Source organism: Narcine bancroftii, chromosome 4 (genome assembly GCF_036971445.1).
Source record: "Narcine bancroftii isolate sNarBan1 chromosome 4, sNarBan1.hap1, whole genome shotgun sequence".
NCBI lineage: Eukaryota > Metazoa > Chordata > Chondrichthyes > Torpediniformes > Narcinidae > Narcine > Narcine bancroftii.
Genome location: NC_091472.1, coordinates 78,886,763 through 78,902,029, shown reverse-complemented (window position 1 = coordinate 78,902,029; position 15,267 = coordinate 78,886,763). Strand labels below are relative to the sequence as shown.

Sequence of the window (15,267 nt, the reverse complement as noted above, 5' to 3'; positions counted from 1 at the left end):
CTTATGAGAAATTGTATAAATCCAAGGTGCAAAGAGACATTAATAAAATTGAAGAGTTCTTGGCGGGGATTGAGCTGCCTTGATTGGCCCAGGAGGATCAGACTGAATTAGATGCTCCACTTTCTAATGAGGAAATCAAATGGGTCTTGGGAACCTTGCAAACAAATAAGTATCTGGGAGAGGATGGCTCCTGCCCTCACCTCTCACCCCTCCCCCCACCCCCCCGCCGAGTTCTATAAGGAATTCAAAACCCTATTGATAACGTTAATAGTGAACCAGGTGGCGGAGATGCAGATTCTCCCAGAATCCTTTGGAACAGCCATCATTGTGGTGATACCTAAAAAGAACAGGGATGCAATGAAGCCATCCCCGTATAGATCTATTAAACACAGATTATAATAATAGCCAAAGCATTGGCCAACAGGCTAGGTCGATACCTTCCCAAACCAAGTGGGCTTCATCAGAAAGAGGCACTCTGCCAACAACTTGACCAGACTATTTAATATTATATATTTGGCACAGGCAAAGCATGATCCAAGTATAATAGTCTTGCTAGATGCAGAAAAGGCCTTTGATCGGCTAGAATGGCCTTCCTCTTGAAAGTTCTGGAAAAATTTGTAATGGGACAAACGTTTGTTAACTGAATAAAAAACACTGTGACAAACCATGGGCAAAAGTCAGTGCAAACATCACCAATTTTCCCCTTTAGAAGGTCCAGCAGGCAGGGCCTGTCTCCAGGGCTGTTTATCTTAGCAACTGAACCATTGGCAGAGGCTATCAGGAAAGATTCTTGATAAAGGGATTCAAAGTGGGTCAATGTGAGCACATGATAAATCTAATGGCAGATGATGGGTACCTAACAGACCCAGCTGGGTCTTTGCCAAAGTTGCTCACCACACTGGATGACTATGGCACATTATCGGGCTACAATGCCAACATAGAAAAAAGTCACTGAATAAATCTGACCACGAAGAATACCAAAGAAACAGCAATTTCAATTGGCAGGCAGGAGCTATAAAATACATCGGAATCAAGATTGATAGTATCCTGGAAAACTTATACAAACTCAACTACCCTGCTATGCTTGAGAAAATTGAAGGTGACTAAATGGGATCTACCTTAATGGGAAGGGTTAACTTCATAAAGATTAAAGTGATGCAGGGACTCCAATACCTCTTTCAATCTTTGCCAATTCCATTGCCACAATTTTTTTTTATATAAAGGCATTGAATGACAATATAAGAACATTTATTTGGAATAGGAAAATAGCCTTGAAAAAAATTGACATGGGACTACAGATTGGGGGGTGGGGGGGGGGGGGAATCTAAAGTCGCCTGATTTTAAGAAATATTATCTAGCAGCTCAGTTGAGATTCCTTCCATCCTTCTTTGAGGAAGGGGAACCACTCACTTGGTTGCAAATGGGATTGTATACAATGGTGGAAGAGGACGCCAAATTAGTAACAAAAAAAATTGATAACCCCATACTGAAACATCTGATTAAAATCAGGCACAAGACTAATGAATGAATTGGACAGGAAGTGGAAATATTGCCTAAGGCACCACTGATTCAAAATGAATTGATGCCCATGAACAAGGGCAATAAAATCTTGAAGATTTAGCACTGGCAGGGGATCCGACATATTGAGGACTGCTAAGGGACAGGTGGGCTCCTACAATGACTTCACATACACCTAGTGAGGTTGAAGGGTTACTTCAACGAGGAAACGCACCCAAATTTGTATCAAGAATGTACTCTGTACTCCAAGGTGAAAGCCACATACAGGGCTACACAGGTCAAGAGATATGGGAGTCAGACCTGGGCATCACAATTGATGAAAGATGTTGGTCAGACTGGTGCAAAGACAGTGTTACTACAGTTATCAACTCTAGATACAGACTGGCCCAATACAACTTTCTGCACCAGCTCTACCTCACACCACAAAAAATCTACAAGGAAAAACCATAGGTGCCAGAAACATGCTTTAGGTATTGAGTGGAGCAGGGAACATTTGTTCATACAACCTGGTCCTGCGCAATGTAGCCCCATTTTGGCAGGATTTGGCCGACATACTAACTAGAATAATGAAAGGAATCTTCCTGCCAGAACCAACATTGTATCTACGAGGGAACCTCATGAATATAAGCTGCAAATAAACCGAATTCAATTCATATTTATATCTTTGAGCATAGCAAAAAAAGTGACCTGGAAGTCGGACTCCCATCTTCATATCAGCAAATGGATTGCCGAGATGCATAGCTGTTTTCCCATGGAAAAAATTATGTATGATCTTAGAAACCAACACAACACCTTTGTTAAAATATGGCAGCCATATCTGAAGTACACGGGAGCACCACTGTAGCTACTGTGATATAGAGAATTTAGGTTAAAAAGACTTAAGTTAAAATGTGATGATTAATCATAAACAGGGAAGCCAGAACGGACAGAGAGTTTACTAGCAGTCAAGGACAGAAGGAGCTGCTGAATATGTTTTTTTAAACCTATCTTTTCATGGTCATAGTGAGAGACATGCAGGAGACAAAGGATTGATAAGTGTGAGAAACAGAATTCAGTGAATGTAGAGTTCACAGCGTACGTAACGAACGTGATAATTAATAATGCAGTTATACTTAGAATGTTTTTGTAATACTAACCAATTAAAACAGTATTAATAAGAAGGGGAAGGGCAAATAATAAAGGTATAAAAATCAATGCACTGTATGTATCGGGGCTTAACTGGTGAGAAACCAGTTGAGTCCAACTCTGCAGACTTGTAAATAAAGCTTGTCGTGTCATCAGTTTTAAAGAGACTCATGTGTGAGAAGTTTTATTTCTGACAAATGGGGGCTCGTCCGGGATCTACACTCCGGCCGTGAGGGGAGGCGAGAAGAGGGACATCGGAGGCGGTGCACCCCGCTGAGTTCAGCGGCTCCTAGTCCCTTGCTCGTCGCTTCGGGCGGCTTGAGCGAGTGGTATCCGGACAGGGTGACACGACAAGACGGAGAGGAGAAGGGTGACGGTTCAATCCCCGGGAAGACACCGGTAAGTGACGACTTACGATTGTGGTGTGGGGATTGGGTAACAGGTGTAACGGGATACACCTGTTTGGATAAAAACCTAACGGAATAGATTAAGTATAGATCTTTTGTCGTTGTGTGAGAACCCTGTCGCGGGACTCTAGGATAGACCCCAGGGAAACCTCGGCGGTAACCGAAGGAGGGACAGCACCTCCGACGAAGTGCCGAGAAGAGAGGGGTCAACCCCAGGAAAACCTCAGCGGTAACCGAAGGAGGGACAGCACCTCCGACGAGGCGTCTGAGAGGAAGGGAGTAGGGTCCAGAGCGAGAGGGTCCTCAGCAACGATAAACAGATCTAGGTGGGAAAATGGGAGGATCAAAATCTAAGGGCTCGTCTGAAAATTCAGGACAATTCCTGGGAGTACCCCTTGACAGCCCTTTGGGGAGAATGTTTGAAAATTGGGATAGTAAAAGATATCGGGACAAAAACAAGAAAAAGATGGTCCAATATTGTCTCCTTTGGTCAAAACAACCTATTAAAGGTTCCTCGGTCTGGTGGCCGAAATTTGGATCTGATGAGGATTGGGTTAGACAAGCATTAAACATATATGTAAATTCGAGACCAAAGGTGAATCAAGAAGAGTCAGCATATGCATTTTGTTGGGTTCCCTGGCCAGGATCCTTAACAGAATGTTTTAAATTGAGAGTGGCAGGAGAAAAGAAATGGGAACCTCTGGACAACCTTCCCCCTCCTTATATTCCCCCGGTGCCTACTGCGCCCGAGGAAAGCTTATTACCGGAGGGGAAAGGTGATGAATCTGATTGCCCCGAAGGGGGCCGGGATAAAAAGGATGAATTAAGGGAGTCGGACCCTAAACTTCCACCGGTAAACCGACCCTGGACAAGATCCCAGACTGGTCCAGGACCATCAAAGTTTTCAATAAACCTAAATCCCCTGAGAGAAGTTCCTATGGGAGGACCGGGAGGGGGAACGGGATATGTGAATGTTCCCCTAACTAGTACAGAGGTGCGGGGATTTAAGAAAGAAATGAAAAAGTTATTGGAAGATCCTATAGGACTGGCTGAACAGCTTGACCAATTCTTGGGACCAAACACATATACGTGGGAAGAGATGCAGGCAATAATGGGAACATTATTTTCACCCCAGGAGAGGCAGATGATTCGACGGGCTGCCCTCCTCATGTGGGAATATGAACAACCTGGGGACCCTAGACCCCATGAACAAAAATATCCCCTAAATGAACCCAGGTGGGACAAACGAACACCCGAGGGATTGGCAAGTATGAGACAATATAGAGAGTGGACAATTAAAGGGATACGGGAGGCTGTGCCAAAGGGTCACAATTTTACCAAGGCATTTGGGAACCACCAGGGGAAAGACGAGTCCCCTACTGATTTTTTGGAGAGGGTGAGAAAGAATGTCCAACAGTATGCTGGTGTGGACCCTAGTACACCAATGGGTGAACAGCTTATTCGAATTGAATTTGTTTCCAAATCATGGCAAGACATTAGAAAGAAACTAGAAAAGGAGGAGGACTGGAGTGAAAAACCCCTAAGTGAACTGTTAAAAAAGGCACAAAAAGTATATGTGCAGAGAGAAGAAGAAGATCAAAAGAAGGCGACAAAGGTTATGGTACAGACTATCCAACAGATGAATGCTGAATCCAGAGGGGAAAGAAAACAAAACCTTCCTCTAAACAATCCAAAATATCCAAGAGAGGGAAGACCCCGGAGATTCGTTAAGTGCTATTACTGCAATGAGGAAGGACACTTTAAGAGGGAATGCCCCCGATACAAGAGGGAATTGCGTGCCCTCGAACTTATGGAAGAAGATTAGGGGTGTCAGGGGTTCCAAATGTTAGGGACCAAATATAAGAGGGAACCCCTGGTAAAACTAAAAATTGGTCCCAAGGGAGAAGAGGTGGTGTTTATGGTGGACACAGGAGCAGAACGAAGTAGTGTAATAACTGTGCCAATCGGAACTGAGCCTATAAAAAGTAATTTGACAATTTCTGGGATAGAAGGAGCTCCCAGAATGGTATCAATAATTCCCCAAGTAACAGTGAAACTGGAAGAAAGAGAAGGGGTACAAGACCTCTTGTTATTACCTTCGGCTGGATTTAACCTCCTAGGAAGGGACTTACAGGCTCTCCTAGGTTTGGGTGCTCTCCCTGTGGACGGAGAAGTGCGAGTCCACCTCTGCGCTTTAAAGGAAGAGGATGAACGGCAGATTGACGAGAGAGTCTGGTATAAGGAGGGAAATCGAGGAGGTCTGGACATCCCACCTTTACATGTCACATTAATACCAGGTCATCAGCCGGTAAGGAAACGTCAGTATCCTATTTCTTTGGAAGGGAGAAAAGGGCTACAGCCGGTAATTGAGACTTTAATACGAGACGGACTATTAGAAGAATGCATGTCACCTTATAACACCCCTATACTCCCAGTAAAAAAGTCAGATGGATCCTATCGCCTAGTTCAGGATCTAAGAAGTTTGAATGCTATTGTTCAGACCCGCCACCCAGTGGTGCCTAATCCCTATACTATTATGAGTCGGATTCCCCCAGACCATGAGTGGTTTAGTGTTATCGACTTGAAGGATGCCTTCTGGACTTGTCCGTTAGAAGAGGAAAGTAGAGATATGTTTGCGTTTGAATGGGAAAATCCATGGACAGGTAGACGGAGACAGTTTCGGTGGACTGTATTGCCCCAAGGGTTCACTGAATCTCCAAACCTGTTTGGACAAATGCTAGAACAAATCCTGATGGACTATCCACAATCTGATGATTCCCAACTAATGCAGTATGTGGATGATTTACTATTATCAGGACCCAAGGAACAAGAAATGAGGAGAGAGACCATTAGACTCTTGAATTATCTGGGGAAAAAGGGTCTACGAGTGTCCAGAAACAAGTTACAGTTTGTTGAGAAAACTGTGATATATCTGGGACACCAGATAAGTAAAGGACAGAAACGAATTACCCCTGAACGAATTGCGGGAATCACTAGAATGCCTTTACCCCGTAATAAGAAGGAAATAAGACAATTCCTGGGACTCTTAGGATACTGTAGGTTATGGATAGAGGACTACTCAGCTTTGGTGAAGTTTATGTATGATAAACTGACAAATGAAAATGACTATCCATTGAAATGGACCCAGGAGGAGGAGGGATGGTTCGAGGACTTGAAACATCGCCTAACACGAGCCCCAGTGCTCACTCTGCCCTCTTTAAAACAGCCCTTCCAGCTATTTGTCACTCATAACCAAGGAACAGCTGTGGGAGTTTTAACACAGGAAAAAGGTGGTCAGCGACACCCAGTGGCTTTCCTTTCCAAAATGATGGACCCAGTGTCTCGCGGATGGCCGACGTGTATCCAGGGAGTAGCGGCTGCTGCTCTGTTGGTAGAGGAAGCACGTAAACTTACTTTTGGAGGAAAGATGACTGTGTACACCTCCCATTCTGTGAGTGTTTTATTAACACAAACTGCCCATCGATGGCTGACTGATTCTCGTATATTAAAGTATGAAACCATTTTAATGGTTGGAGAAGATTTACAGTTTGCAAAAATTAATAGCTGCAACCCAGCTCAGTTTTTATACGGCAGTGAAACAGAGAAAGAGGTGGAGCATGACTGTGTCGAGTTGACAGATCTTCAGACCAAGACCCGAGAAGACCTTTGCGATACTCCGCTGGGAGAAGGATATGAATTCTACATTGATGGCTCCGCCAGATGTGTTGACGGAATGAGAAGAAATGGGTATGCTATAATAGAAGGAAATACTTGGAAAGTAGTAGAATCCACGAGACTACCCGGAAGCTGGTCAGCACAATCCTGTGAACTATATGCCTTGCAGAGAGCCCTCAAAATACTGGCAAAGAAAATTGGAACGATTTACACAGATTCCAAATACGCATACGGAGTAGTGCATACCTTTGGTAAGATCTGGAAGGAGCGTGGTCTAATTACATCAAGAGGAAAGGAATTGGCACACGAACAGATGATTACTCTGACTCTAGAAGCCTTAACATTACCCCAAGAAATAGCAGTGGTCTACATACCAAGCCATCAAAGGGGAGATAACCCGACAGCAATTGGAAACAGACTGGCTGATGAAGGAGCCAAAAGAGCAGCCATGCAACAAGAAGTCCGTTTGCTGACTTTAATCCCAATAAGGCAAGGCATAAAGACAGCTCCCATTTTCACTGCTAAGGAAGAAAAGAACATGGATCAGCTGGGTGCAAGCCAATTACCTGATGGAACATGGAAAACACCAGATGGAAGAACTGTTCTAAATAAAGAAATAACTCGCAACATTTTAAAACACCTGCATCAACAGAGCCACTGGGGCACTCAAGCCTTATGTGACACAGTGCTTCGAGAATATGTGTGTAAGGGAATCTACACCTTGGCCCAACAAGAGGTGCAAAATTGTTACCTATGCACAAAAATTAATAAGAAGATAATGAGGACAGGGACCATGGGAGGTCAACCATTAGCCATACGCCCTTTTGAACGTATCCAGATCGACTTCACAGAGTTACCTCAAGTTCAAAGATGGAAATATCTGTTGGTGATAATAGATCACTTTACCCGATGGGTAGAAGCCTTCCCAACAATAAATACTACAGCCTCTACAGTAGCTCGCCTCCTCCTAGAGCAGATAATCCCCAGATATGGTATAATGGATTCTATAGACTCAGACAGGGGTCCACATTTTTCTTCAAAAATCCAGCAATTGATTTGTGATGCATTACAGGTCTCTTGGAAATTACATACCCCTTGGCATCCACAAAGCTCAGGGAAGGTCGAGCGTATGAATGGAACACTAAAAATCCAATTGACAAAGTTAATGGTGGAAACTAAAATGCCTTGGATAAAGTGTCTGCCCCTAGCCTTATTGAGAATTCGTACTGCCCCACGAAAAGATGTAGGGCTGTCCCCTTATGAAATGATGTTTGGGCTTCCCTTCTGGAGTACAGTTGAGGGGTGTCCCACCTTGGGGGAAGGGGATATATTTGTTAGGAACTATTTACAGGCACTGTCACGCTCTCTTACAGATTTACGAAAGAGAGGACTATTGGCACAAACACCGCCTCTAGACTTTTCTTTACACAAAGTGGAACCAGGAGACTGGATTCTTATCAAGACCTGGAAGACTGAAAAACTCCAGCCCCAGTGGGAAGGTCCATACCAAGTTCTCTTAACTACAGAAGCTGCAGCACGAACAAGAGAGAAGGGGTGGACACACGCATCCAGATTTAAGGGACCTGTAGAGGCGCCACAGGACCCTGATACGAACTCAGATTGGACTTGTATTCCTGGAGAAAAACCTCTTACCTTACGATTTCGCAAAAAATTCACAATGTTATTGTTATGTTCTTTGATTTTTCTTAGTTTGCCTATGTCTTTATCAGGTGTGAAATGTAAGAAATGCAGAGATACAGTGGTCCTGTTTCAGGACCACATTTGGGGAAGAAAGGAAGGTAATTTCATTTCCCATACCTCAGTTCCTGAGAAATGTTGGGCAGAAAATACCACCCAACATCCATATACCCCTTGTGTGGAAAAAGAAGGAAATAATATGGGTCATTATATACAGATTCCTAATACCACTCCTTTCCCTCTTAATGGTTGGAAAGGTGACTCAAGCCCACCATGCCCTGATGGACTCTGGTTTTGCATACACCAACGTACTGTTCCAATGAAAAGTTACACTCCACACTTGAAATTGCCTGTCCCTTTAAGACAGCCGGACTTAGTTCGAGTCCATCCAAATAACCATGTAAGTTTCGGTAATGCAATTGGGGGAGATAACCTTTTTGTAGATCTGGCAACTAAAATTGCAGGAACTTTTAATGTAACTAATTGTTGGGTCTGCGGGGGTCCACGGATGTCAGAACAATGGCCTTGGTGGGGAGAACCTCTCAATTCATTGACCATGATTTCCCGCATTTGGACAACTAACCGAACGAGATCAAGAGAAACCTGGTCTCTCTCTAACGTCCCCTCTGGTTTTTATTGTCTCTCACGAGCTGGCAAATACCCAGTAGGAGAAAGTCCCTGCAAGGCTGTATGGATTCGCATTTCACCTGGTGTTTTCACTTGGTTTCCTAAACCTCAGACTTGGTTCTTATCCACTGTTTTTAAAACTAATTGCCTACCCCTATCTAATAGCAGTATTCAGTTTTGGAATTGTACCACTTCCACCATCACAGGACCATACCAATCAAATCCTGTTCTTAAAAGAGTTTGGGAAAGGGGGTATGGAGTATCCCCAAATGGATTATTCTGGGTATGTGGTAATAAAGCTTATACTCGTCTTCCCTCACAGTGGAGTGGAACTTGTTTCCTAGGAATAATCCGCCCAGAATTTTTCCTTCTACCCCACGATCACGGTCATAAATTAGGCGTGAAGGTCTTTGATACATTACATCGTGAACCCCGCTCTACCACGGTACATTTGGGAGAATAGAGAGATGATTGGCCTCCAGAGCGCATAATTCAATATTATGGTCCCGCTACATGGGCTCAAGATGGATCTTGGGGTTATCGTACTCCTATATATATGTTAAATCGCATAATTCGCTTACAAGCAGTGCTTGAAATTGTTACAAATCAAACAGCTATAGCCCTGCAATTACTTGCATCCCAGCAAGGTCAAATGCGCTCTGCTATATATCAGAACCGTCTAGCCCTAGACTATCTCCTAGCCACGGAAGGAGGTGTATGTGGCAAACTTAATTTGACTAACTGCTGCTTACAGATTGATGATAATGGAAAAGCCATTCGTAAAATCGCTGATAATATTCGTACATTGTCCCATGTACCGGTTCAAACCTGGCATCCTTTCCCACAATTTAATTGGATGGACAAATGGTTTGGAGGAACCTGGTGGCGTACCTTCTTGTGGGTCATCGGAGGTATTTTATTCCTCCTACTTATTTTGCCCTGTATTATTCCCTGTCTACGCAGCCTGGTGATTTCCATGGTCGAACAAGCTATGCAACCAGGGGGGATGGGAGACCCTGTAAGACTTTTATTTCAGCGTGAGATTAATGTATCATAAAACATTTCTCTTCCCTAGCTTAGAATCCCCATTCATATCTATACATATATTCAACACATTTTAAAGAGAGAAAGGGGTGGATTGTGATATAGAGAATTTAGGTTAAAAAGACTTAAGTTAAAATGTGATGATTAATCATAAACAGGGAAGCCAGAATGGACAGAGAGTTTACTAGCAGTCAAGGACAGAAGGAGCTGCTGAATATGTTTTTTTAAACCTATCTTTTCATGGTCATAGTGAGAGACATGCAGGAGACAAAGGATTGATAAGAAGTGTGAGAAACAGAATTCAGTGAATGTAGAGTTCACAGCGTACGTAACGAACGTGATAATTAATAATGCAGTTATACTTAGAATGTTTTTGTAATACTAACCAATTAAAACAGTAATAATAAGAAGGGGAAGGGCAAATAATAAAGGTATAAAAATCAATGCACTGTATGTATCGGGGCTTAACTGGTGAGAAACCAGTTGAGTCCAACTCTGCAGACTTGTAAATAAAGCTTGTCGTGTCATCAGTTTTAAAGAGACTCATGTGTGAGAAGTTTTATTTCTGACAGCTACACCCCGACAAAAAAAACGTAGAGATTCACCAATAGATGGGATCAAGAAAAGTAGCTGTACAAAGGGGTGGCTCCACAGCTTCTAAGGATAAGTATTGGAAGCGCAGACACCACACCCAGCCTCTCTTTCCTTTGTTTTCCTTTTCTTCTCTCATTATCTCTACTTTGCTCTCGGTAGGGGGTGGGGTGTTGGAATGGGAGGGGAGAAACATCATATGTATGTAGATTGGTGGAAGATATTGATATGCTCTGTAACAGTCAATGATGTGTTCTCCTGGTTTAATAATGGAAAATCAAAAATAAAATATATATTTTTTTAAAAAGTTGCCTCTTGGGTCATTCTTAAATCTTACCCCTCTCACCTTAAACCTATGACCTCTAGTTCGAGAATCATTTTCCCTACGAAATAGATTGAGCATTCACTTTATCCATGCCCCTCATTTTATAAACCTCAACAAGATCATCTCTTCCTTGCTCTCTCCCTAGATCTCATGCTCCAGTTCCAGCAACATCCTGGTGAATCTTCCCTGCACCCCTTCCTCTATCTGGGTGCCCAGAACTGCACACCATACTCCAAGTGTGTCTAACCAAAGATAAGTGCCACTATATCATGAGCTTTTAATGAAAGTGAACATGCCAATCATCTTCACCATCCTGTCCACCCGAGTCAATACTTTCACACCCATGTCTTACATTCTCCAGGGCCTTCCCATTTACTATGCAAGTCCCATCCTGTGATGACTTTACAAAAGTACAGTATCTCAAACTTCAAGAAGTAAATTCCATTTGAAACTCCTTAGCCCACTTAACCAAATGATTCTCCTTCCTCCCTGTCAACACTAACAATTTTGATGTCAGATACAAATGTACTAAGTGTGTTAACTACATTTACATCCAAAATCATTAACATGGAGTATCATGTGCAAATTTCACGTGTTAAACCAATACAAAATAAATAGAGTTCCAGTGTCACCTAGTTATTTATAATAAAAGAAATGCACAAGCATCAAACATCTATTAACCCCAGTCATGGCATTAGATATACTGGAAAGCTTCACAGAACCATCAGCCCAGAAAATAGGGCAAGTCAGAGGCGCAGGGTCAAATTTATCCTACACAGGGAAAAAAATTCAATTCAACTGAGAAACAAGAATACACAAACAGATTTACTGAATATCTACTTGGATAGTTAATATAGTAATTACAGGTAGGTCATTAAAGAAAGTTTCTCCAAGATGTTGCAGGAGTACATTTCATTTGATACTTGGTTCAAACCTTATTACTAAATATTCAGAAGTAACCTCATGCACAAAAACATATTTATGATCAACTTTACATTTTAATAGAAATGATCTACACAAGTTGTCTGCACAATATTGCTTTAAAAGTTTCAGAATACAGCTTTTAAAAAAACCCCAGAGCAACCATTTAAAAGGTTTATACTTCCACCAGTTTTGCTCATTCTTAAACACAATGCTGATTCAAGCAGAGGATAATAAAGGCAACCCATCATTAAATTCCATTAAAGATCAAAGACAACTGAAGAATGTTATGCAGGTACTGGACCTTGTTAGTTCAGATATTTTGTACTGCCAGGTCAGATAACATCTCTGAAATAAACTGAAGGAGACTGAACTCACAAATCAAATAGCCTGAATGCTATTTATCCACATTTGTTAAAGCGACAATGCTTATCAAAGATAAAACTTTTGAATCTAGTTTAAGTTTGACTAAATTTGGCAGAATCAGATCAAGTTAATAACTCAATCTTCAGATAATTCTTTTGATATGGCAGATGTATGATGATTTTTCTCCCAAACCCTATCCCACAAACAATGTTGATAGAAGATGGAATGCATTTCAGCTAGTTAGTCAAGCCAATTCAATTGCATTTAAGCAGTTGGATAAGAAAAGCAAACTGAAGGATTGCAAGTAAAGTGCAATGGTTAGTTTAAGTTAGCAAGCTGGCACCAGAGGTGCGATGGGTTGTGTGGCCTGTAGCTGCACACAATTCTATGACCGTTCTAAAATATTAAACAACTCCTTCACACTTGTCCCTTCCCCCCCCCCCTCCCCCAATAGACCACAATACCAACTTCAACGTGAATGCACAATTATCTATAAATCATGGCTTTATTTTTGCTTTATGGAGTTTATGATATGAAATGAGATCCAGTTGTCACTCTTCAGGCATTGGGTAATCACACATGCTGCAATCATTTTTAATATTTGGCGATTTCCCACATGACACTTAAATATCAGATGTATCATGAGCTAATTCTAGCTTTTCATATTTAATATATATATTTATATAATATAGGTTTCATTTCAGTTAACATAGCTACAAACTTAATTTATAAACATCAGAGAACCCAGTCCCTTTTGATTAGTTTTTTTTCTGCTGTAGCTTTGTGCCATATGAAGAGTATTCTGTACATACAGACAATCTCTTTACATCATCGAATGTGCATTACTGCATTCCACTATTTCAAGAGGAAACACTGGACAGAACAAGTTAGTTAACTTTTACCATTTAAATACCCCACCAAGAATCTGAGCTGAGTTAATAATTCACTTGATGATGCTTCAGATTTTTTTTTTTAAAAGTGACACTGGCACAACTTATTCTGGCCCCATTCCTAAAAATGCATCTACATTAAAATCCATTTGTCAACAGTGATAAACCACTGCAATAGTATGAATTAAAGCTGTTTCTTTATAATAATTGAAAGTGGTGGTTGCTTATTAGCAGAACAAACCACCAGTTTGTCTCCAGTCACAGCCAGCAGTACACTACGGATGTAAATAAAGAAGCTTAGGAGTTATCCAAGCGCCTAGAGGGCAGTAATAATGCAGCAGACAGACCCTTTTGCCTTGACTTTTATTTGCTGGGAAATGGTCAAATTAAATGGTTTTAAATTTAGAGAAGTTGACAAACATTAAACAAAGCTCTCCCAGGAAACCAGTAGAAACAGTGAATACAACTTGACCCCAGGAGTCAAAGGGCAGATGCGTATCCATGTCAGGTATCCAAATGATTAAAAGATGAGCGAGGGGGAAAAAAAAAGCAGCAAGAACCAATGTTGGTTTATCGAACAGTCACTCCAAGTTTCTCTAGCACACGCACACCCTTTTCTTCATACTCCTGCCTGGTCATCCAGAAGTTATCCTTGTCCTTCATGATGTCTGCTAGCACAGCACCACCCAGAAACACCATATGTTTACGTCGTGGTGGATCTTCTATGCGAATCTTGAATTTCTACATGGGGATAAACATTGAGCACCAAGTCAAAAATTTAATCCTGCATATTCTCCTTCAGCTTTATTTTTTTTTAAACTTTCATTTTGACAGCTTCTTTAAACACAAGTACAGATGGCCCACACAGTTTCATCAACAATTGTGTCTTTTCTCCAAAACCAGCACATATTACCAGTGGCAATATTAGTGTATGGTAGTAGTGTCATTTATTTTCCAGACATTTAACACCAGCCTCATTTTATCAAGCTCCAGTACACCCCACTGTCATTCTGCTCAGCATTTCTATATGTTAACTTGCCCCAAAATCATGTAAAAAGTTGACCCCCTTAGTTTTGGTCCCGATTGCCCACCCAGGACCCTTATCCCAGGCCCCCTGACTACGAACCCTTGTCCTTGCCCCTGCCCTCCCATCCCCCCCCCCCCCCCCCACTGGAGCTCCTGATGTCCCGGCCACCCACCCACCAAAGCTCCTGAAACCCCGGCCACTGACTCCCTCCTAGGTCCCAGCTGCCCACCCATCTGCGCTGTCGACACCCTGAACGCAGGCCATCAATGTCTTGAACGACACAGGTACTTACCACGGTCTAAAATAGTATCTGTGTAAAAGTCAACCTCCCCCCAAATTTGACCCAAAAAATTGGTCCCCAAAAACATGACTACTACACGAGTAAATACAGTACTGAACCATGCAGCTTAGGATGAGAGAGGAGCATACTCCCAGCTTCAGTCTGCTGAAACAGTCAGTAGAACTCACTTACAATGTTCCCCTTTGGAAGTGCATAATCATGTTAGATAGGAGAGAGTCAGGGTTAGCCACAAACAGCTCAACACTCATCGTCAAGGGTCACTGATTTAACAGGCAAAGTACATCGCAAAGTAGATGACCAACAAGGTTGGTTGGGGGATGGGGGGGGGGGATGTAAGAGATAGAAAAAAGAGTGATGATGGTCAATGGAGAAATGCTCTCCAGGTGGTGGGAAGAGATGGATCATTTGGCTCCACCTACAGTTTTCTTGGCAATGCTTTATGTTCAGACTCCAGTAACACAGATCAATACCATCCAGAGAGCATCTTTGCACAATCAGCAGATGCTGATAAAGACTTACAAATGTTTAAACAAGGATCTGAAGGTGTGTAGAGTCGCAATTTTTCTTTCTGTTAACCCTCATGGAGGCAAGTAATTTTAACATTCTCATTTCGGAGCGTTGAAAATGATTGACATAATAATGCAATCAGGGGCAATCCCAGATAAGATAGGCAATGGATTGCCCGAATGTTAGTGAAACAAATATGTTTTAATAAAATCCAAATTACCATCAGGCGAATTCATTTAAAAATA

The 15,267-nt window shown here is 42.1% G+C and overlaps 1 protein-coding gene across 3 annotated transcripts in view; it reads right to left on the bottom strand.

Moving 5' to 3' along the window:
- Positions 1-11,988: 11,988 nt before the first annotated feature.
- LOC138760731 (actin-related protein 2) overlaps positions 11,989-15,267 on the bottom strand; it is a 101,494-nt gene continuing 98,215 nt past the window's right edge. For all 3 annotated transcript variants that reach the window (XM_069931750.1, XM_069931749.1, XM_069931748.1), the window contains exon 9: positions 11,989-13,928. In XM_069931750.1, coding sequence (XP_069787851.1) covers positions 13,758-13,928 — 171 coding nt within the window. In that variant the 3' untranslated portion in view covers positions 11,989-13,757. The remainder of the gene's footprint in view (positions 13,929-15,267) is intronic.